The sequence below is a fragment of the Chelonia mydas genome, chromosome 7, assembly GCF_015237465.2.
Source record: "Chelonia mydas isolate rCheMyd1 chromosome 7, rCheMyd1.pri.v2, whole genome shotgun sequence".
NCBI lineage: Eukaryota > Metazoa > Chordata > Testudines > Cheloniidae > Chelonia > Chelonia mydas.
The window spans coordinates 54,902,209-54,925,586 of record NC_057853.1 but is presented as its reverse complement, the minus strand read 5'-3'; the positions used below and the strand labels follow the sequence as shown (position 1 = coordinate 54,925,586).

Sequence of the window (23,378 nt, the reverse complement as noted above, 5' to 3'; positions counted from 1 at the left end):
GGTTGCTTTGCAGTGTTGTGGATCTGCCTGGGGCAGGACCAGAAAGGAGAGATCCTTGTTCTCACTGGATCATTAAATGTCTTGGTGAGTGGGATCTGGGACACTGTTGTGGAGTCTTCTGAAGGAAAGAAGTGGGAGGGCACAGGCAAGGGATGAATCATCTCAGTGGCCAGTGAAAATAGAGAAGGAGCCTGTCGCCCACAGTCTAAGTAACTACTCAAAGACCAAGTCTTGCATGTCATTCTTGGGTGATGGCTACAGAAGCATGATGGAGGAATCACTTGACAAGGACACAGTCAGACAACTCTGGTCTGCAGACTGAGACTGTAAGCGCCTTTACGTGGCACAGTGGTGGGGTGTTCATCTGCCACACAGACACTGAAGTGGGGCTGTGATGTATTGTCCATGTCTCTTTCATACTGGTTTCACTGACTTTGGAATAGTGTTTGAGAGCCATATTTAATCTGTTCTAACATGGCCTTAGCTAAATCATTCTGCCCAGTGGGTGTGAATGGGGCCAAACAGGATTAAAAATGTCTTGGAAACCATACTTTCCACTAGAACAATATTTTTAAAAAGTATTTTAGATCCACAAATAGGGCCTGTCCATATTGGCCCTACACAGTATTAGAAACCAGCTTAGCTTGAGCCATTTTTTGGCTTCCAAATTGAGTTCATAGACTAGTGTAGATTGCGCTTCTTTCACTGTCCCTATCTTCTTTTGCTCCTGATAGAGCAGAAGTGAAAGTGCATAGGGGTCTTCAGCATGTCCTCATCTCTGTCTGTAGTCAGGACAGTTTGGAAAGATTATGGCTGGAGATCCTTCCATAAATGGGGTACTTATGCTGAGTTGCACAAGAATGGAAGTTAAGTGAATCGCCTTTCTTGCTGATAGATGGTATTGTAGTTGAACTTCCTGCTCTGAAGAAGAGAGAACGGAGACTGGTGTTTCTGGGTTTTCCCAGGGATGGGGTAATGGGGAAAAGACCTTTAGTTAAATGTGTAAAACGATGTTTCCCCATCCAGTTCTACCAGGTCTATGGGGGTGTGGAGGTGTGTGAGATGACTGATCCCATCAGTGTCTTTACTGGGGCAGGACTCGGATCAGGGGCTGCATTCTCTCTGCATGCTGTTGTCTTGAACGCCACTTGGTACGCTGACCAGTTCCATGCTGTATCTAGAATGAGCTCACGTGCTAGTCTTGTTGCTTTAGTTACTAATCATTGGCCCCTGCCCTTTTCTCTTGAGGCTTACAATATCTTGTGGAAAACCAAACGTGTACAGGTAAGGTGGCTTGTTGAATAATGGGCTCTCCCAGACCTCTTAGAGAAAGCTATAGTTGTATGCCCCCACTTCTCTAACCCTCAGCTGGGATCTTACTGTCAAAGCCTGGGAGCTCAAAGGGGAGAGCGGGAGCCTCATGGCTCTGCTAGTTGCACTTTCTCTCCTTATGAAAGGAAAACTCCGTCTCACATTGATTTTTCTACCATGAGGCAATTTCCCCTCCCAGACTGTAAACTGATGAGGGATGTGGCTGTGGAGACAAAGTAGGAGGAGAGAGCAAGTTAGCAGGATGGAGAAACTTCCTGGTTATAACTGGATTTTGAAGGAACCCAAATGCAGAGGAATCCGTATAATTGGGACATCCTTGTAGATATTGTATTGATTGCACTGAATGTATCCAAAACAGCTGAAGCATGACTTGCAAATGGGAAAAAAAGGATTGTTCCTTTTTCCACATTTTTGCTCGTTTTTACTCTAGAAATTCAGTTATGGGCTATTCTGAAGGACACTGGTTGACTGGGGAACTTGTGATATTATAACATCACAAGATGCTGAAAATTGAGCATTAGAGAGGGAAAGAAATGTTTAATTTCTGTTTAAAACTCAGTGTTCTAAAATTCTATTAAACTTCCAAAACCTAATAAACAGTGGGCAGAAAGGAAATTTTGACGTTTCAACACCCATTATTTAAGGTGCCAGATGGAATAATACATATGCTTTTGAATACTCTTCCCCCGAGCCCCCCCCCTTCCCCCCCCAAAAAAAGTTCAAAAAATTATCCAGCAAAATCAGGAAAGACCATGCTTTGTTGTTGTTTCCAATGTAAAAACAAGCATGAGGGAGGGGAACCTCTTGTGGGAGGAGGAGAAGCCATGGACAGCCTTTCTGGTCATGTTTATATTATCATAATAAAGCAAGAGGACATAAAAGCTATTAAATTATTTGTGAGACACCTTTAAAATTAAGGAGAATACAAAATACAAGGACAAAAAGGATGTTACTTTTCATCTTTATTTGACTGTCTGTCAGAACCTCCCAACATAGAATTTCATACTGTAACGCCACCTTCAAGCACCACTTGACATGGTGAAACATGTACCCAGTAAGTATAAATCTCATGCTAATTCAGTGCTGATTAAGCAGCAGTCGTTTGTTATCCAGTTCCCTAAGAGATGTCCTAATAAAACTATTTTCCTAATGAAGCAGAATATGGAATTCTGGAAAGTAGAGTTGAAAAAGCCCGATTGGGTAATCTTAACTGTCCCCTAAATTGTAAAATCAAAGCTTTTAAATAGGCCTTGGTTAATATGTTTGTATTTTATAATATTGGAATGAATGTTAAAGTTAAATAATAAAGAAATGTCATTGAGTCTCTCGTGTTCCTGGCCCAGAGATTACATGTCTGCTCATGGCATTGAATTTAAGCCCCTGGCAAGTGGTGCGAATTGGCTGTGTGTGTGTGTATGTATGTGTGTGTCTGAGGGGGGAAGATATAGAATTTAAAGCAAACTTCTGCTTACAGAGCTAGAGCAATCAAACTAGCATCTTAAATATTTGGAAGTTAGCCATGTTAAAATGTTGTTTGTAAAGTTCCCTGTTTCTTAAAAACCTGACTGAGGTTAGAAGAGGTGAAACCAACATGGCTAGTTCTCTGTGTTCCACTGGCTTGGCTTGACTTTGTTTTCACTCTTTACCAATCAGTTAATGAATGGTTAATTACTTAGGCAAATCATGGAAACAGGCATAGGGTTTAGTAACTAGAAGCAAAATCTGATATCTTACAATTGCTTTGAAGTAAACCTTTCTGGGTTTAATGGTTAATGCTTCCATTTTGCTCTTTCATGCTTACACCTCTTTGCATGTAACTGACCCTATAAAAATCTCTAAAAGTCTTTCAGATGTGGTCAAAAAATGAGGAAATTAAGCTTATTTATTTCTAATAAAATAATCAAATAATATACTGACCAGATTTGATAGCTGTCTTTAAACCTCTACAAGCATTAAGGGGCACAGAACCAGGGAGTGACCTTATAATTGAGCAAATTGGGACTCTTAAGGGATTTCTGGAGAAATTAAAAATGGGAAATGCAACTGGTAGAGATGAAATATGAAGGAGGAGAACTGGCAAAAGTCTAAGGTCTAGCTATATTCTAGAAGTCGGGGTGTTAAGCAGGAAATTCTCAATCAGGCACCCATGCTAGCATTATAGAGGCACGGTGGGATGAGGCACATGACTAGAATACCAAAATAGAAGGATATTATCTATATAAGAAAGATCAGCACTGCTGTAATGATGTGGATCAAAGCTATGTATGTAAGCACTGGAGCACAAATAAATATTAGTGAAATCCTATGGTTAAAATAAAGGATTAACAAGCGTGGAGGATAATGAATAATAGTTTATATCCCTCCGAACTGGGAAGCAGGGGAGATGAGACATCAAACAGAATGTCTACATGAAAAAATGTTATCAGTGAGTTTTTTAAATGGTGGAGATCTGTTACATTTCACGTTGTGTATGTTTTCTGTCATTTATGAAATAGTTACAACCTAAGGAAGAGTAGTTTCTTACAGTAAAAACTGGAGGAAATAACAAGGGACAATGCAGTCCCAAATCTGTTGTTAATTAACTAGCTCAAAGGAAACTGTAACGTCTCTAAAACTTGGGGATTAGCAGTCAAACAAATAGAATTCGTGGTGCAAGGAAGAGTTACACAAATGGGTTACCACATTGGGACATAACATTTTCATAAGCTTTGTTGAAATAAGAGAAATTATAGGCCATGTAAACGGGTTACACAGTCTTAGATAGAAAAGAGAGGACGGGGAAAGATGGTCTTCCAGTATTGTGTTTTCCAACTGATATACAAAGATTAAAACCATGGCTGAAAGGATGGGTGGTGAAAGAAAAGCCCCCAAAACAATTAATAGCAAATGGAAAAATGGGAAGAGTGAAAAAATATATCTCAGATGGGATGAAGGAGGTTAAACCTAAAATAAGGGGGACAGAGAAGCAAATGATAATAACATTGTATCAGTGAGATACAGTGGGGTGTCTATGCTATAGAGAAATTAATACTTTTATCACAACAGCCATTCAACTGCAAATGTTCTAGGCTACTAAGAACGGGTATTCATGACATTGGTAAAAATACTGGAAGCCATAATGTATACATCCAGTTCTTCTAAAACTTAATTATGCTTAGAAGAGATGTAACCTTAACTCTGCTATAGGCATGGCAAATATGTCTCTTTGGTAAAAGATCCTAATAGTGATATGGTCATAATTAAGGGTTCATAGATTAAGGCCAGAAGGCTCCATTAAGACTATTTAGTCTGGCCTCCATTCATAGGCCATAGAATATAACCAAATGATTTCTGCAGCAAGCTCAGAACTGTGGGTTGATCTTAAACAATTGAATGGGTGCTTTGGTGGCTGCAGAGAGGAAATTGTGGAGGTGAGAAGTCTGAGTGGCTTGGGAAGTGTGTTGATCAGGTGGTAAAGCATGCAAACAGAGTTGGTCTGGATGTTTCTGTGCCTTAACTTGCTATTTCTTTGACTTAATGCTACAGAAGTTTGATCAGAAGTGCATTTTTATGGGGGATAGTCCATCTGGATCTCAGTCAGATATTCAATGTACTGCCACATTGTTAACTGAAAAATTGGATAAATAGCAGCTAGATAAAGTACTGAAGCCTGGAATAGAAATTGGTTGACAGAGGGATAATAGTAAGGCTTGCAAGGAAAAAACATCAACTAAGGGAACTCCAGGGATCAGTACTGGGACCTGTTTAATATTTTTGCTGCCTAGTTGAAACACTCTGCTCACAACACCCAAATCTGAGTGGTTATGCCTGCACATAAGAACCACCCTACTGTAAAGGGATCTGTAGAGGTTGGATCAGTTTGCTGCAGCAACAAAATTCAGTACTAACAAGCATTAAGTCCTAGACCCCGTGAGAGGAACTAAGTCTCTCTTTGGGGGACATCTGTCTGGAAAGTAGCCATTTCAAGACCTAGCTGTGGCCATAGATTTACTAAATGTGAACATGTGAGTGTGTGTGATGTTGACATAGCAGGGTAATAGTGCAACACTTCAAATCCTGATCTGGATGCCTCTGAGGTACTATAGTCTCAGGGTATATCTACACTACCCATGTTATTGCGTGGCCGTGGCAGCGCTGTGGTGTGGGCAGTGTAGACACACTTTATCGCTGGGGGAGAGCTTTCCTGGCAATGATTTAAAAAAAATAAAACCCCTGAATGAGTGGTGGTAGCTTTATCTCCCGGTGATAAAGCGCTGTCTGTACTGGCGCTTTTTGGCACTAAAACTTGTTTGTCACTTGGGGTTTTTTTCACACGCCTGAACGACAAAAGTTTTAGTGCTGAAAGTGGCAGTGTAGACGCAGCCTTAGTCTGCACAATTTAGGAAGAATATAAGAACTAGAAAAAGTACGAAGGACAAAAACAATTCAAAGGTTAGATTAGATGTAGAAACAAAGGGGAGTAAAAGTTAAAATCTAGATTAAGGGGGACATGGTTGCTGTCTGATACCATCAAGTTAATTTAACAAAGAAAAGGAATTAGTTTCCCAAGAGTAAAGGAAAGATATGGTATTAAGGAAATTGACTGGATCATGGAATAGACTCCTAAAGGGAAAAGGGAAAAGTGAAGGCCACATTGCTGCAGAGATTCAAGGTCAGGTAAAGTATGACAGGATATAAGTGTGACTGAGAACTACAAAAGATACGGAGTTGCACTGGATGACAAAATCTTAATTCCTAACCCTACTCTGTCATTTTTATGGAAGCTTCCTTAAAAGGTTTGAATTGGTGCCTACTTAAATGTCTTTAGAGTTGCTAGGAGAGTATCATTTAAAACATTAGCAGGGACCTAACAGGCAAAAATGAAAATGTTTGAGATGCATCTGGAGGGCAGTCTTTGAGAAGACTGCATTTTAGTGTAAAGCAGGGAGACGTTGACTGAAAAATAGGGTCCTGGGACTTGGATTGAATGACACTCCTGAATCGGGGTGGGGATGTCGGCTAGAATGTGGGCTTTTGGAGAAGGGTGCTGTGGGCTAGTTTGCATGTCTTTGAGATGCTTGGTTTGTGTGATATAGTGGGGTGCTACTGCCTGTTTTTGTGACTTTGGGGCAGCCTTTCAGAGCTAGATATTTGTGGTCTTTTGTGCTGCACAATGTTGCTGTTTTGATGTTCTTGGTGTTCACTATTCACAGCTGAAAATGAGAGCAGGAGGGATGAGTGATTCATCTAAATGGAAAAAACAAAAGAGATCTCCAAGGCCCCCTCGCCATGCAACCAAGGTCTCTCCAGGGACAGAGCAACCAGCCACCAATGGTACAGTTATGCCCAGTAACATCACAGGTAAGTGGAAACCTGTTTCCAAAGGATGGGTGTCATCCATTTTATAGTCCTATGCTGTACCTCTTTATTTTTTTTCAGTTTTCCCACTCAGTTTTTCTGTATTTAGTCTGTGTTAGTCTTCAGAGGTCCTAGCAGCACACATCCCACAATTATCCAAGCCCAGAAGGAAGTGTATGAGAAGGAGGGAATACTTACTGCTTTAGGTGCAACTCAAAAGCATTCCTCTGTTTGTTGGTAATGCACCTTATAGGGAGGATGGTGGGGGAACCTGCAGGGACTGGAGCAAAGGGGATGCGGGGGAATCAGGGACTTGGGGAAGACTGGGAGATTAGGTGAAGGTGGGGGAAGCAGGGACCTGCTGGGGGGTGGGGACACAAAGGGCTGAGAGTGTGTGGGGAGATACAGGGACCTGCAAGAGAATGGAGGGATGGGGAGTAGTGATGGTGATGGAAGCAAAGACCCAAAGGAGGGAATTGAGCAGGTGGGTGTGGAAGCATGGACCTCAAGGGGAGAATGGGAACACACAGACCCAGGCATCAAGGCAGGGGAAGAGGGGTGCACACAGAGCCCCTGGCATTTGGGGAAGAGAAGAATGTGATGGGGTGCACACATTCAGGGAGGGGGAAGAATGGAGGGTCAGGGAGAGAGAGCCCTTGGCATGGGGCGGGGGGGGGGGGGAGTTGCAGGAAGTCCTTGTAATGAAGGGCCATGTGAGGGGACTAGAGAAGTACAAGGAGCCCTTTGTGTCTTAAGCTCTGCCTTCAGAAACCACAAAGTGTGCTACTCTGTAGTACTATGATACAGAGAGAAGGGAGAACATGCATGCCCCGTGGCTGTGCTGTAATAGACAGACGGCACAGTCTCAGTCTTTAACTTTTAATTTGGGCACATAGGTTCTCTTGGCTGTAGAGTAGATTCTGGTCTCATTTGCTCTTTAAATTTTGACAGATCAGACGTAAACAATAGCAATGAAAGGAAGCAGACAGGAAGGTTGCTATAATAGTTATGTAGAGTACACAGCTCTGAAGCATACTGCCTGCACAAAAAGGCTGTTTAGGGTGTTTTCTCACAACAGTGCAAACGTTGAAAAGTAAGGAAATCTTAAGGTAGAGCAAATTACAGCCAACATAATACAAACATCCAAATATTAGCCTACTCCTTACACCAACACATTAATACCTTCTCTGACATTCAGTTTCATTTCAACAATCTGTCACCCTCAGTGCATACATGAAAAAAAGGAATCCTACTACAGCACACATCCTTAACTCTGACATTCCCGTGCCATTATTTAACAATTTTCTCTAAATTGCAACCAGGATATACACCAGGGAGGGGGAAAATGCAAAGCTGACTCCATTTATCTTATGTAGCAGAAGTTTGTTTATTTTTTATATTTGCCTTTTGCCTTTCAAAAAACCCAGCTCAGCCGTACAACACACACTACTAAACAAAACCACACGTTTCATATGCAAATTTATAATGTATAACTATGCTCTGGTTTGTTCATTTGTTCTGTTAACATGCTCTGCAATGTGACTTTCAGTACTTGCTTCATATTTTCAAGATTTTCCTTCACAACCTTGAAGGCTATAAACATGGGAGTTTGTCTTAAATGAAAACTTCGATTCTGGAGCATCCACCTGACATGTGGAGATGATGAAAATGTTCAGACCCTTCTCATGTTCATTTGGCTTCTGCTGAAACTCAGTTTGATTGAGGAATTACAGGAATAACTCTTGCCTTTCTGTTTTAAATTGTTTTCCTTTCCTTCCTACTACTCAGTTTTCTTGCCATGCCAACATATTTCACTGGAATCTGAGACACCTGCCAGGTTTTATAGATTCTGTAGAGCAAGTTGAAAATGCATCCTTCTCTTACTTCAAGGCATATTGTATTCTTGTGTCCGAATGTATTAGATGTTGTTTCCCTGGATTTTTCATTTAATCTTGATGCTGTATATATTCATGACAGTTATTGATTAAGTTGAAGGGAAGCATGGGTCAGTGTGGATCTGCATCCTCGTGATATGCTGAAATGAAGTTAAGAATAGAAAGTAAAGAAAGAGACTCAGACTCCTACCCATCCTGTCCCCTTAATAGGTGAGAGCACCCCCTTTAAATACCTCCATATCTGTCTAGTTCATTTCTCCTTTAATCTGCCATCCTTTCACATAGTTTCAGGGAGAGAGCTCAGAAACGGTCTCCAATTCTGTTTATGGAGAGGAAAAAACAGCAAGAATAAAGAACAGAAGTCACCAGTTCCTGCAGGGTTTGCTCTCTAGTAGCAGTAAAGGTGGGAAGAGTCCATCCAGTCCCAGGATTATTTTTCATGCTGCACCAAGGAACAGTTTTAGGTAGTTCTTAACTGAAGAAGGAAGCTCCTGTAGTACAGGCATTTCTCTAAATAGAAGCCCCACAAGGTCTAAACAGTTCCACAGTGTTGATGTTGTCTTCTCCAGTGTGGGAAGCACAACAACCTCCAGTGGTTCCAGTCCGCTACTTGTATGCCATGTTTCAGACATGGTCAACCCAGGGGGAATAAATTAGTTTCTGAGCAGCGGAGTAATAATTATGTGCAGTTTCTCTTGTATCTGCCTCAGCAATAATGCTAAAATGAGGAAATGTAATTCCTGAGAACATTAATCAACCTTCTGTCCTGTAGTATACCCCCCTGCTATTCTAACCATAGACATTTGGAACAGGAAGCAATTTGTATATGCTGGATACAAGGGTCTGTGTTGTTCAGAATAGATTCCAGGTGAGCTAGGCCAATGCCCATTTCTCATGTATGCAATTCTCTGGAATGTTTCCAATGAAAGTAGGAAAAGAATTAGGATCTGGGACACTTTGCTTTTTTTGTAGTTCTTCAGAGTTGAGCAGACTATGGGGGCCAAATAAATCAGCCAAATAATTTACTGTGAGCATTTTTTCATACCTGGCCTGGATAGGTTGGGAGAAGGAATGATTTGGACTTGTTTTGATAAGGAGGCAAACTTGTCAGATTAACATGTTGATCAGAGGGTGGCTACTGAGGAGTGAATAGAGTTAGGTTCAGTGATGTAGGGCCCGGTTAGAATAATAGAATCAAAGAACTGGAAAGGACCTCAAGAGCTCATCTAGTCCAGTCCCCTGCACTCAAGGCAAGACTAAGTATTATCTAGACCATCCCTGACAGGTCCAATCTGCTCTTAAAAATCCCCAATGATGGAGATTCCACAACCTCCCATGGCAATTTATTCCAGTGCTTAACCACTCTGACAGTTAGGAAGTTTTTCCTAATGTCCAACCTAAACCACCCTTGCTGCAATTTAAACCTATTGCTTCCTGTCCTATCCTCAGGAGTTAAGAAGAACAATTTTTCCCCCTCCTCCTTGTAACAACCTTTTATGTACTTGAAAACTGTTATCATGTCCCTCTGTCTTCTCTTCTCCAGACTAAACAAACCCATTTCAATCTTACCTTATAGGTCACATCTTCTAGATCTACATTTTTGTTGCTCTTCTTTGGACTTTCTCCAGTTTGTCCACATCTTTCCTGAAGTGTGGCACCCAGAACTGGACACAATACTCCAGTTGAGGCCTAATCAGTGCAGAGGAATTACTTCTCGTGTCTTGCTTACAATACTCCTGCTAATACATCCCAGAATGATGTTTGCTTTTTTTGCAACAGCATTTCACTGTTGACTCATATTTAGCTTGTGATCCACTATGACCCCCAGTTCCTTTCTGCAGTACTCCTTCCTAGGCAGTCATTTCCAATTTTGTATGTGTGCAAATTGTTGAATTGATTGTTCCTTCCTAAGTGGAGTTACTCTTACTCCTGGAGGGCACTCACTTGTACCAGTAGTGCCAGAGAAGTCAAGGAGACTATTCAGATTGAGTGAGTTCTCTGGGTGAGTAAGGTTGTGCACTTGGGTCCTTAAAGATCTGTGAGTCAAGAGGGATTGTTGCAATATTGAAAAAGGAAAATTTAAACTTTGGTCTTGAAAGGAGTATAAGAACTTGTCTATACAGCGCCGGCAAAATGCACTAGATAGGTGTGATTTTTAAAGCGCTCTAACTGTCCCAGGCAGACGCTGCTGGTACGCACTAAAGCTTTGTCTACACTAGCACTTTTGTTGACAAAACTTTTTGTCAGTTGGGTGTGAAAAAAACACACTCCTGGCTGACATAAATTTCACTGACAAAAGCGCCGGTGTGGACAACGCTATGTTGGTGGGAGATGCAGCTCTTTGGGGGGTGGTTTAATTATGCTGGTGGGAGAGCTCTCGACATAGTGTGTCTACACAGGAGACTTTACAGCAATGCAGCTGTGCTGCTGTAAGGTCCACAGTGTAGACCCGGGGTTCTCAAACTGTGGCCCACTGGTGTTGGCCCTGAGCCCCAGCAAGTCTGAAGCCCAGTCCTCACCGCCCAGGGCTAAGGTTACATCCCCCACCCTGCCCAGGGCAGAAGCCCTTGGGCTTCAGCTTTGGGTGTATCCCACTCTTCCCTTCCCCGGGCGGCGGGGCTTGGTCTTCGGTCCCCCTTCTGGGGTCATCTAGTAATTTTGTTGTCAGAAGGGGGTCACGATGCAGTGAAGTTTGAGAAACACTGGTGTAGACATAGCCTGAAAGGTACCTAGTTCACGTTAATGCACATTAGGCACTTTTTAGAGTGTGCCATCAGGGTCTATGTGGGGTAGTGAGAGCGCAGCATGTTAGTGCTTCATGTATCTCACCCTTCTGGCATGCTTTGCCGGCACTCTGTAGACAAACCCTAGTTCTCGTTAATTTGTCAGTTTCCAGTTGTTTGGAATTGCCACATTCCTAAATTATACAGTTTTCTGATCAGGGCCTCCCAGATCGTCTTCTGACTTAGGTAGGCAGACCAGTATCAGTCACAGTGGCTTTCCTCTCCTCCAGTTCATTCTTTTCTGAACAGTAAGATTGTTACCAAGTATTAAATATACAGGGCATAGGTATTTTAAGAGTAATTCTCCAAAATAATGAAATGGAGCTGCAGCCACCTTGATGCTCAGTCTGTGATGCTGGAAGCCCTAGCAATATCTAAACCGACAAATCATCCCGAATTTTTATTAATGAAAGAGGATGGATTTACAACCATATCAATCAAAATATTTCTAACACTAAGCTATCAAGTTCTTACTCACCAGCTTAAGATGGAATGAGTTAAATGGCCTGAGAGGAAAAACTTCAAATTTCTCAATCTTGAGACCTGGGAATTCAGTAAGATCAGAGTAGGGATAGAAAACTTTGGGTTTGTCAAACCAACATGTTCATTAAAGAGCAACTTTCAGCACAGGTCCTCCTGCTTCAATGTCTGAGATAAAAGTAGCTTGTCTCATTGCTTCAACAAAAAACACTTCCTCTTCAACTGTTTCTTGAGTGACATGTCAGCATTTGAAGACTTCATCTGTTAACTGAGGATCTGTGCTAGACCTGTGTTTCTGGCCTTCATTCTGATTGGCTTACTGTTTTAGGAGCTGTTGACTATAAACTCACAGCTGGAGTGCAATCCTATATTGGCCTTATCTGCAGAATATGGAAGGTCTCTTGCTGTCACTTCTAGACTTTGTTCTTCCTTTTTCTGGATGCGCCAACCAGTCCTCCCTTAAAGTCCCTCAGTGTCCGGAGATGCTTTGAAGGGGGAGGAACCATTTTAATGTACTTAAAGCCTTCTGACTGGAGCTCCTCTGGTCTTTTCCCTTGTAGCTGTGACATATGAAGTGTCTGTCTCCTGCCCTGCCTCCCCACAGGCTAGTCTGTACCTCCAGTTCAGACAACTTGGAGTGCAGGGAAAGGACCCTCTCCTGCAGGGCCTCCAGTCTGATTTGATATCCCTCCTGGCGTCTGCTCTGCCCTGTTTCCCCTCCAGATTGTGTCAAGTACAGCCATCTTGCCTGCCTTCTCCCATTTTAGCTAAATGTATGCATTCTATTTGAATATGGTCTTCATTTGTTCACTGCGTCTGTTAGAATCCATCTACTATATGATAATAGGGAGTTGCCAGTCTTTCTCCTTGTGATCTGCTTGGCTTGCTGATACCTCATTTATCTGAGTCTTCTGCATTCTTATGTCATTTTGAGAGTTCATTTGTGGTGCAGCATGATCCAGGTTAAAGCAATTATTTGTTGCTGTTTCAACATGTAATAAGGATGGGGAAGGGGTGGTGTCACAGTTTCACTAACCTGTTGCTGCTGTTTCTCCTCAGTAGATGGAGTTACTTTTATTGATGCTCCTTCTCCCATCTCATCTGGAAGTTCAGAAAACACCTCCTCTGCAGTCAGTCCTGCTACAGACAGTGGCTTGGAGTTGTCTTCCCAAACCACCTCCAAGGAAGATCTTACAGACTTGGACCAGGTCAACTCTTTGGGACTTAGTGCAGCAATGCCTTCAAGTGAGAGAGACGCTGAGCATCCACACCAGCCTGAATCCCAGGTATGAGCATGATCTTGTGCAGATGAGGCAACTCCAGAGCCAATAGATCTAGTGTCTGTATTTATGCCCTCCCTTTGGTCAGTGTCACTAGTGCTATGCTATAGTTAGGAGCTTAGAAAGGGGTCAGGAACTAATGTCCCTTAATAGCATAGAATTGCATCGTTTGGGTGCATTATGTGTCCATTCTCTCCTCAAGACTGGCCATTGTCAAAGGGTAACTGTGTGGTCCAGTTTCTGTGAAGCTGTATCCTTTCCAATGTTTCCATTACAGCAGCCTTAATTAAAGGAGTAACTAATAAAGGCAGAGATGGCTGAAGTTTGGTGTGATCCCTTTTTGCTGTCTTCAGTAATAATTTTCCAGCCTCAATTTTTTAATTTGTAGAGGAGTTTTTGATGATTGCTTGGTGCATGTGCGCTTGCATTTGGTCTTGCCTAGTCAGGGAGTATGACTTGATATAATCTGGTGCAATTAAAAAGAAAAGTGTACTATGTAGACCAAAAACTTACTAGCAGGCTGAGTAGATTGGTTTAAATTTAAGTGGTATAAGTCATCAAGTCAGAAACCTTGGTTTAAATGATTTGATTTTAATCATGTTTTGCATTTGTACATTTTAGTTATTTTCCTAAAGAAAGGTTCATTCTCATTAGCTGGTAACCTTTAAAACATGTTGGTTTGCTACTAAAGATAACCTTTACACTAAATTGTTTGCTTCTTTTTGCTAACTAGGATACACTATATCCATATACATTTATTTAAGCAATTACAGGTTAATTTGCATTTATTCAGACTCTTAATTTCTCCTTTTTGATTGTTAGAAAATGGTGAATGATGCATTTCTTTACTAGAATAAGTTTTTTATTTGTGATTTGTGTCATTTTGTGGAAATTCAAATTCAATTAAATGCGCGAACAGCATTTTAATTGTTTTTAATTAAACAAAGCAACCTTAAAGGTGCTGAATTCATAAGAAGAAAAGTTTTTATCGAAAAGTTTTTCAAAACATGTTCTGCATTTCGAATTAACTGGTTTGTTTTTTTTAAACAAAGGAAATATATTGTGAGGACAATCAATGGTACACAATCATTCCGGGGTACAAAATATATCGGAAGGACAGAACAGGTCGTGCCGGGGGGGGGGCACGGCACTATATGTGAAAGAAAATGTAGAATCAAATGAAATAAAAATCTTAAATGAATCCACATGTTCCATAGAATCTCTATGGATAGTAATTCCATGCTCTAATAAGACTATAACAGTAGGGATCTATTATTGACCACCTGACCAGGGCAGTGATAGTGACAATGAAATGCTAAGGGAGATTAGAGAGGCTATCAAAATAAAAATCTCAATAATAGTGGCGGATTTCAGTTATCCCCACATTGACTGGGTACATGTCACCTGAGGACGAAATGCAGAGACAAAATTTCTCGATACTTTAAATGACTGTTTCTTGGAGCAGCTGGTACAGGAACCCACAAGGGGAGAGGCAACTCTCAATCTAGTCCTGAGTGGAGCGCAGGATCAGGTCCAAGAGGATCATATATATATATATATATATATATATATATATATATATATATATATGACTATAACAGGACCGCTTGGAAATAGTGATCTAATATAATAACATTTAACATTTCTGTGGTGGGCAGAACACCTCAACAGCCCAACACTGTGGCATTTAATTTCAGAAAGGGGAACTATGCAAAAATTGAGGAGGTTAAACAGAAATTAAAAGGTACAGTGACTAGAGTGAAATCCCTGCAAGCTGCATGGACACTTTTCAAAGACACCATAATAGAGGCTCAAGTTAAATGTATACCCCAAATTAAAAAACACAGTAAAAGAACTAAAAAAGAGCCACCGTGGGTTAACAACCATGTAAAAGAAGTAGGGAGAGATAAAAAGGCATCTTTTAAAAAGTGGAAGTCAAATCCTAGTGAGGTAAATAGAAAGGAGCATAAACACTGACAAATTAAATGTAATAAGAAAAGCCAAAAAGGAGTTTGAAGAACAGCTAGCCAAAAACTCAAAAGGTAATAACAAAAGGTTTTTTGAGTACATCTGAAGCAGGAAGCCTGCTAAACAACCAGTAGGGCCCCTGGATGATCGAGATACAAAAGGAGCACTTAAAGACGATAAAGTCATTGCAGAGAAACTAAATGAATTCTTTGCTTCAGTCTTCACGGCTGAGGATGTTAGGGAGATTCCCAAACCTGAGCCGTCTTTTGTAGGTGACAAATCTGAGGAATTGTCACTGATTGAAGTGTCACTAGAGGAGGTTTTGGAATTAATAGAGAAACTGAACAGTAACAAGTCACCGGGACCAGATGGCATTCACCCAAGAGTTCTGAAAGAACTCAAATGTGAAACGGCGGAACTATTAACTATGGTTTGTACCCTGTCCTTTAAATCAGCTACTGTACCCAGTGACTGGAAGATAGCTAACGTAACACCAATATTTAAGAAGGGCTCTAGAGGTGATCCTGGCAATTACAGACCGGTAAGTCTAACGTCAGTACCGGGCAAATTTGTTGAAACAATAGTAAAGAATAGAATTGTCAGACACCTAGAAGAACATAAATTGTTGCGCAAAAGTCAACATGGTTTCTGTAAAGGGAGATCGTGTCTTACTAATCTATTAGAGTTCTTTGAAGGGGTCAACAAACATGTGGACAAGGGGAATCCAGTGAACAATAGTGTACTTAGATTTCCAGAAAGCCTTTGACAAGGTCCCTCACCAAAGGCTCTTAGTAAATTAAGTTGTCATGGGATAAGAGGGAAGATCCTTTCATGGATTGAGAACCGGTTAAAAGACAGGGAACAAAGGGTAGGAATATATGGTAAATTTTCAGAATGGAGAGGGGTAACTAGTGGCGTTCCCCAAGGGTCAGTCCTAGGACCAATCCTATTCAACTTATTCATAAATGATCTGGAGAAAGGGGTAAACAGTGAGGTGGCAAAGTTTGCAGATGATACTAAACTGCTCAAGATAGTTAAGACCAAAGCAGACTATGAAGAACTTCAAAAAGATCTCACAAAACTAAGCGATTGGGCAACAAAATGGCAAATGAAATTTAATGTGGATAAACGTAAAGTAATGGCACATTGGAAAAAAATAACCCCCACTATACATACAATATGATGGGGGCTAATTTAGCTTCAACTAATCAGGAGAAAGATCTTGGAGTCATTGTGGATAGTTGTCTGAAAACGTCCATGCAGTATGCAGCGGCAGTCAAAAAAGCAATCAGGATGTTAGGAATCATTTAAAAAAAAGGGATAGAGAATAAGACGGAGATTATCTTATTGCCCTTATATAAATCCATGGTACGCCCACATCTTGAATACCGCATACAGATGTGGTCCCCTCATCTCAAAAAAGATATACTGGCATTAGAAAAGGTTCAGAGAAGGGCAACTAAAATGATTCGGGGTTTGGAACGGGTCCCATATGAGGAGAGATTAAAGAGGCTAGGACTTTTCAGCTTGGAAAAGAGGAGACTAAGAGGGGATATGATAGAGGTCTATAAAATCATGAGTGGTGTGCAGAAAGTGAATGAGGAAAAGTTATTTACTTGTTCCCATAGTATAAGAGCTAGGGGCCACCAAAGGAAATTAATGAGCAGCAGGTTTAAAACAAGTAAAAGGAAGTAGTTCTTCACACAGCGCACAGTCAACCTGTGGAATTCCTTGCCTGAGGAGGTTGTGAAGGCTAGGACTATAACAGGGTTTTAAAGAGAGCTGGATAAATTCATGGAGGTTAAGTCCATTAATGGCTTTTAGCAAGGATGGTAAAGAATGGTGTCCCTAGCCTCTGTTTGTCAGAGGGTGGAGCTGGATGGCAGGAGAGAGATCACTTGATCATTACCTGTTAGGTTCACTCCCTCTGCGGTACCTGTCATTGGCCACTGTCGGTAGACAGGATACTGGGCTGGATGGACCTTTGGTCTGACCCAGTATGGCCATTCTTATATTATTATCTGTAGTTAGTGAATTGAACTGACTTTTTGGTAACCATTTCTTTCACGATTGTAGAACTAGTAGATCTCACCCTCTCACACCTAGTTTTATTCATAGATTGGAAGAGGAAACAAGCTTTCTTGCTTTTTCAACTCCCAGTTGGTTTCTTAACTCTGAATGAACTAGTCATTGAACTGAACTAGTTGAATAAACTGAAATGAAGAAAATATTTTCTCTGCACTTTCAAAAGAGGCAAATGCCATCAAATGTTGGTTTAGTGTTTCAGCAGACTCTGGTTCCAGGTGGTTAACTGGTGTCTTCAGTGGTTTCTTTAAGACTTGGCAACAAACATGTACTGCCTAATATTATTTTTATATGTAATTTATATGATTTTAATCTATATAAGAAGATTCCAGGATTGTCTGTGTATGTCACTCTGAACCCTAGAATGTCAGTAGAGCCAGTGTGATGTGATGGAAACAGCTACAAGCATTGTTGATAGCCCTTTTAGTTCAGAATATCCCCAGGTTCAATCATCACTGGGATTCGTGGTCTACTACCATCCAACTTTTAAGTTCTCAGCCATTTTTGGCTTTATTACACCCACGATTTTATGAATTACACCCGTGCAACAGTATGGGCTTTCAGCCACTGATACATTCTAATGAGTTTAGGCCATAATATGGATTGTCAATGTCAAATGTAATTTTAAATAGGTTTATTTTTAAAAACTAAACCTGTGTTTAATTTAAATTTAAAAATAAAGTTTTGATTTTTTTTAAAATCAGTTTTTATCTGACCTACTAGCAGTAAGATTGATTGGGCTGTGGCAGCATCTTCCAAGTGAAGCTGCTGAAGCACTATCATTGTGGACATTTCTAAAGCATACTGAGGCACACACACTCGACAGTGTTCCCACACTGGCTGTGGAGGATGGACTATAATTGACGTTCAAGGTTTCTTCTGTCTGAATTTTGAGTTCTGCTTTGCTCACTCATGAGTGCCTGGTGCTACTTTGGCCACTCTAAGTGAATGAGCCTCACCTGCAGCTGGTGCAGTGTTAGTTTACAGTTGCTCTGTTTGTTTTTTCCTTGCTTCCCAAATGACTGGTATGAATGAAGAATGAAGGTCTCAGGGTGGAGAAGACCCAGTCGGCCTCAGTAGAGTCTATCCCAGAGGTGCTAGAAGAGTGCACATCTGTGGCAGAACATTCTGACTCTGCCTCTGTTCATGACATGGACTATGTCAATCCCCGAGGAGTACGTTTTACACAGTCCTCCCAAAAAGAAGGTGAGAGTTTTGGAATACTGCCAGTGTCCTTTCTGCCTCTGTCTGTGCTACTCCACAGCTTGAGAAATGGGAGATGAGTTCCTGTTCCTGAACTGTTTTCTGTAACATTGTTTCGTACTTCTTGATGGGCATCGTTAAGAGATGGGAGCAGACTTGTAGAGGCTCTACATTTTCTTACCTGCTCTTATTTCCTCAGGAATAGCACTGGTCCCCTACGGTCTGCCTTGTATCCGAGAGCTGTTCCGCTTCCTCATCTCCCTCACCAATCCACACGACCGCCACAACTCGGAGGTGATGATCCACATGGGGCTGCAGCTGCTCACTGTTGCTCTGGAGTCTGCCCCTGTTGCAAACTGCCAGTCTCTGCTGGGGCTTGTGAAAGATGAGTTGTGCCGGCACCTTTTTCAAGTGAGTTTGGGCTTCGCCACTGGGTGTACAGTGCTAGTGAGTTTTCCTGTGTACCAGGTAGGAATGATAGCAACCCAGCACACCTCCCCTGCAGCTCACTTTGGCTAGAACTTTTATTTTGGAAACTGAGGTGTGGTTAGCTGTGATGTACGATCACAAATCTGGTTGCTGTCCCAGTGAGAGGAGAGGGTGTCTCTGATAGAAAGAGGCCTTCATAAGAATGTATGCAAGAGTCTGTTAGCTTACTGTTGCTGTATATGGGAGAAGATGACACATGGGCACTCTTCCTCCCCAACCTTTCTTGAATCCTTTTCCTCTCATGCAGCAGATATTACTGTTTGATCACTCGTAACCCTCAAACTGGTACCAGATAATTTCCCCTCACCATTTCTCTTCATCAAATTCTCAAATGGTTCTGAAGGGCAGAAACGTCTCCTCTTGATGCCTGTCTTCACCCTCCCTCATTAAAGCAGTAGGTGGAAACCTTCTGCCTTTCTTGCCCCAAGGTAGAGGGTGAGGAAGCTGATTTTAATGAGCTGTCGTGACTGGCTTGGTTCCATTGTCTCAGTAGCTTTGTGACAACACTCTATGGCTTGGCCTGGGAAAACAGGGTTTTGAGATGTATCCCCAAGATGGTAAGTGACCAGTCTGGCAGCAGGTGGAGACTTGGGAATAAGTACTTAATCATTCTTTAGAGAGACATCCTTGGAGGCAGCTAGTCACCTAGCTTTCTGCTCAGAGGAGATATGCATGCTCTACAAATGAGCAAGTCTAACAGTTGAAGGAGAAATTAGAGTTCCCTGGAAGCAGGGGAGGAGTGTTTGAAACATGGCCACTGCCATTCACAGTAGGAGAGATCTTGAGACAGAGGATGGGATTGCTTCCAGAAATAAATCCGTTATGTGATACAATAATAGTACTACTCACTTGGGCAGATAGTGTAGCTTGACCTCTCACTCCTTATGTTTCTGTTCCTTGCTCAGCTGCTGAGTGTGGAGCGGCTCAATCTGTATGCAGCCTCCCTCAGGGTATGCTTCCTTCTCTTTGAGAGCATGAGAGAGCACCTGAAGTTCCAACTGGAAGTGAGTTTTTGAAATATAACCGCATGGTCCCCATGAAATAGGTCAATAATAACTGCTTGACATGTAGGGGTATACAGAATGGGGTGGTAACATGCACTGATTCCAGAGGGTAAGCCCAAGTACCAATCAGCTAGGTGTTAGTAGCTGTATGTGGGGTTCTGAGGGCTATTCTGGGTCCCTTCCTATTAAAACAGTAAAGTGCTTTTGAAACTGCCTTGCCTCTAACTTTTTGGAATAGTGAATCTCAGTCTTCTGAATGGCAAAATAATTCAGTGACACCCTTAAGAGTTCGCTGTTGAAATGTGTATGAAGTTACTAAGTGTACAGGAACCTGAAGAGGTTCTTCTACTGGAGTGAGCATTCACTAAATGTGGAGGATTTCACACTGTGAAGCACATGTGAAAGGGGAACGCTTAAATCTCCATTTAAAGAGCCCTGAAAGCTCAGTATTGTCCTGCTTTCCTTTCTCTTCCCCTAACCTGAGCTGTCCTGTGTTTCTGCCAGATGTACATAAAGAAGCTGATGGAGATCATCACTGTGGAGAACCCCAAGATGCCCTATGAGATGAAGGAGATGGCCCTGGAGGCCATTGTTCAGCTGTGGAGGATCCCCAGCTTTGTCACTGAGCTTTATATAAACTATGACTGTGACTACTACTGCTCTAACCTCTTTGAGGACCTCACCAAATTGCTCTCCAAGGTCCTGAAAAGGCTCTGCTTTGCCCTTCCCTTCAGCTAGTGCTGCAGACTACAGAACATGAGCTAGAACAGGGCTCGGAGGGAGGTGTAGGTGGGGATGTGGAGAGTAAAGTCCCTCAAGAGGAGGGATGGCAGAGAGTCTGAGAGGAGGGGAGAAGAGCAGATGGTGGTGGATGAAAGGTTCTGGTTGAACAGCTTTGTATGGATAAGAAGGACCACTTAGGTTCTGGAAGATCAAAGAACTGGAAGGAGTACAGTAAGGATAAGTGGGGGAAAATGAATGGGAGTTCTCAAAAAGTTATGTGGAAAGTTGGGGGGGGTTATATTGTACATTTACCTTTTCAGAGCACTGGGACAAAGTTGCCTTGAAGGGTGTTAAATCTGAGACCATCTGACATTCAACTCCTTGATTTCCCAGAATGCCTTTCCAGTTTCTGGACAACTTTACACTACTCACCTGCTGTCTCTTGAAGCATTGCTGACAGTGATTGATAGCACTGAAGCACACTGCCAGGCCAAAGTGCTCAGCAGCATCCACCAACAGGAGAAGGAAGTGGTCAAACCCAGCACAGAAACTGCCAGTAGCACCAAAGAAACAAGCAACAGTGAGACCCTTCTTTTTAATATCTCCATGTCAGCCCTAGCTTTATTCTAAACCCACTTGTATGCCTCCATTTGGTCACTCAGCAAGTGAACTCCAAGAGAATGTATTTCCATTCTTCCAGTTTCATGCTTTCCAATATACTTTAGCATTTAAAACCTTGATGTCAGACCACTCCACTTCAGGGATTCGGTCACTGGCAACTGAGATCAAGGAGACTGAGCTCACTGTCCCAAGATACAGTCTGGAGAGGGCAGGAGGCATGGTCATATCTATTAACAGTTCTATAGACATCTCTGGAATGGTCTTCTGCTCCATGAATGCTACAGTCCCTCTGTGGCATCCTTCAGAACAAAATGTTTAATGTGTATATGCGCGTGTGCGCTAACCTTGCTGCTGCTGCTGTTCCACTTAGAGCATGTTGCCCTTTCTTTGAAAACATACTGTTCTTTGAGAGATTGTCCACATGGTGTCCATCCCTCCTGCCCCTCATATGAAGAATCAGTGCCGTTTACCGACTCTGGCAAAAGTCCACTCCAAGTGCCTTTTTTGCGTAGGAGAGGGACATATCCCTGAGTGACGTTCCATACGTCATTCCTTCTCTAAGTAGACTCAGAAAGCTAGATCCTCTGTGCAATCCTCTGGATGCCAAAAGGAAGGATGCAGCGTTTCCAAATTAGTTATCCAATTAGGGAGGATACAGCAGAACCACAGCACACAGGACAGCACTATCTTTAGAGGTATACTCCTCTTAATCCCCATCATGACACAGTAGGGAGTCATCTCCTAAGTACCCTCTCTCACCCCTTGCATAGCATAATTGGAGTCAAGAAAGTACTCTAAAGATGGTTCTGTCAGGCTTTCATTCAAACCAATCTGTAATGTATCTATTTTTTTCCCTAAAACCTCATTTCTCTCTGGGAGAGACTGAACTTCATATCTTAGTATAGCAAGTCCCTTGAAATGGCCATCTTCAGAGGGCAAAATCTTTCAGACTATCCCCCTGTTGTTTTATCGCCATCTCTGGTGCTTCAAAGGTCAAGCCATCTCTTCCCAGAGAACATAAAAATGTATCACATCATGTACATCAATAGATCACATGATATTCTATGATATTCCTCTCCCTTCAAATATAAAAAGCTCATTCTACGAGAGCAAAAAGTGCAACCTATGCATTCCGCATCCAAAATTTGCAAGGCAGTATGAGGAGTAATCCGCTTTCTTTGATATGAAATTAAGCCCTTGATCTGGCTGCGAGATCAGATGCAAAAATTTGGCAGAGCAGTGTTACTGTCACTGTTCAGTTAGTGATAGTGAAGGCTCCTCAATCATACTTTCCAGATAGGGCACTGCTTAGCAGTCACCTACAGTGGTATCTACCCTATCAAATTTTCAAAGAAAAGGAAGAGGTTACTTCCCTAATAGTGATTGATTGTGGTTCTTTGAGGTGGTGTCATCTCTGTGGACCCTCTTTATTTGGGACTCTATATTACTAAAGGAAGTGAGGGGATGGTTGTGGTCGCTCTGTCCTTTTTGCCCTCAAGTGGGAGGTATACACGGTGTGGGCACAGCCCAACAGATACTGCTATTCAAAAGATTTCAGTGTCACATGCATGTGCACCTACAGTGGGATCTGTGCAGATGACAACATCTTGAAGTACCACAATTACTATAAAGTAAATAACCATTTGTTACACAGAATCTTTTGCAAGTGCGATACGTATTAATAGACTTGTTCACCACAGTTCAGAACAAGAACGGACAGATCTGCTTTATAGAGACTCCAGTCTAGACTCCCTGTCACTTGCCTTTCTCATCCTTTGAACACCAGAACTGATGTGCTTTCCCAATCCTCATGATGCTGAGGAGATGAGGCAAGTTGCTGAATCAGTGATCATGATAGCCCTGGCATGGGCAAGGCAGTTCTGGTATTCAGATCCAGTGAACCTCTCATCACAGCTCCCAGTCACTTTGCCCACTGTGCCTGATGTAGACTTACACAACAATGGTCACATCCTACAGCTGCACCCAGCATCATTATGTCAAACAGCCTGGATGCTGGCTGGCTGATATCTGTCCAAAGAAGCTGTTCAGCTGTAGCTCAGAATGTTCTCCAAAGCAGGAGAGTCTCAGCTAGACTGAGTTACAAAGCTAAGTGGAAGAGGTGTTCTGTATAGGCATCTGAGCACAAGCTGTCTCCCTTGACAACACTCATTTAAACAA

General features: G+C 42.0%; 1 protein-coding gene across 16 annotated transcripts in view; it reads left to right on the top strand.

Annotated features, from left to right (window-relative positions):
* GBF1 (golgi brefeldin A resistant guanine nucleotide exchange factor 1) overlaps positions 1–23,378 on the top strand; it is a 180,303-nt gene that overhangs the window by 124,276 nt on the left and 32,649 nt on the right. For 10 of the 16 annotated variants that reach the window (XM_043550326.1, XM_043550324.1, XM_043550322.1 and 7 more), the window contains 7 exons: positions 6,525–6,672; positions 12,887–13,113; positions 18,198–18,366; positions 18,563–18,774; positions 19,758–19,856; positions 20,361–20,555; positions 20,973–21,159. In XM_043550326.1, coding sequence (XP_043406261.1) covers positions 6,525–6,672; positions 12,887–13,113; positions 18,198–18,366; positions 18,563–18,774; positions 19,758–19,856; positions 20,361–20,555; positions 20,973–21,159 — 1,237 coding nt within the window. The remainder of the gene's footprint in view (positions 1–6,524; positions 6,673–12,886; positions 13,114–18,197; positions 18,367–18,562; positions 18,775–19,757; positions 19,857–20,360; positions 20,556–20,972; positions 21,160–23,378) is intronic. The other 6 variants (XM_043550327.1, XM_043550325.1, XM_037905796.2 and 3 more) reach the window with 1 other exon arrangement.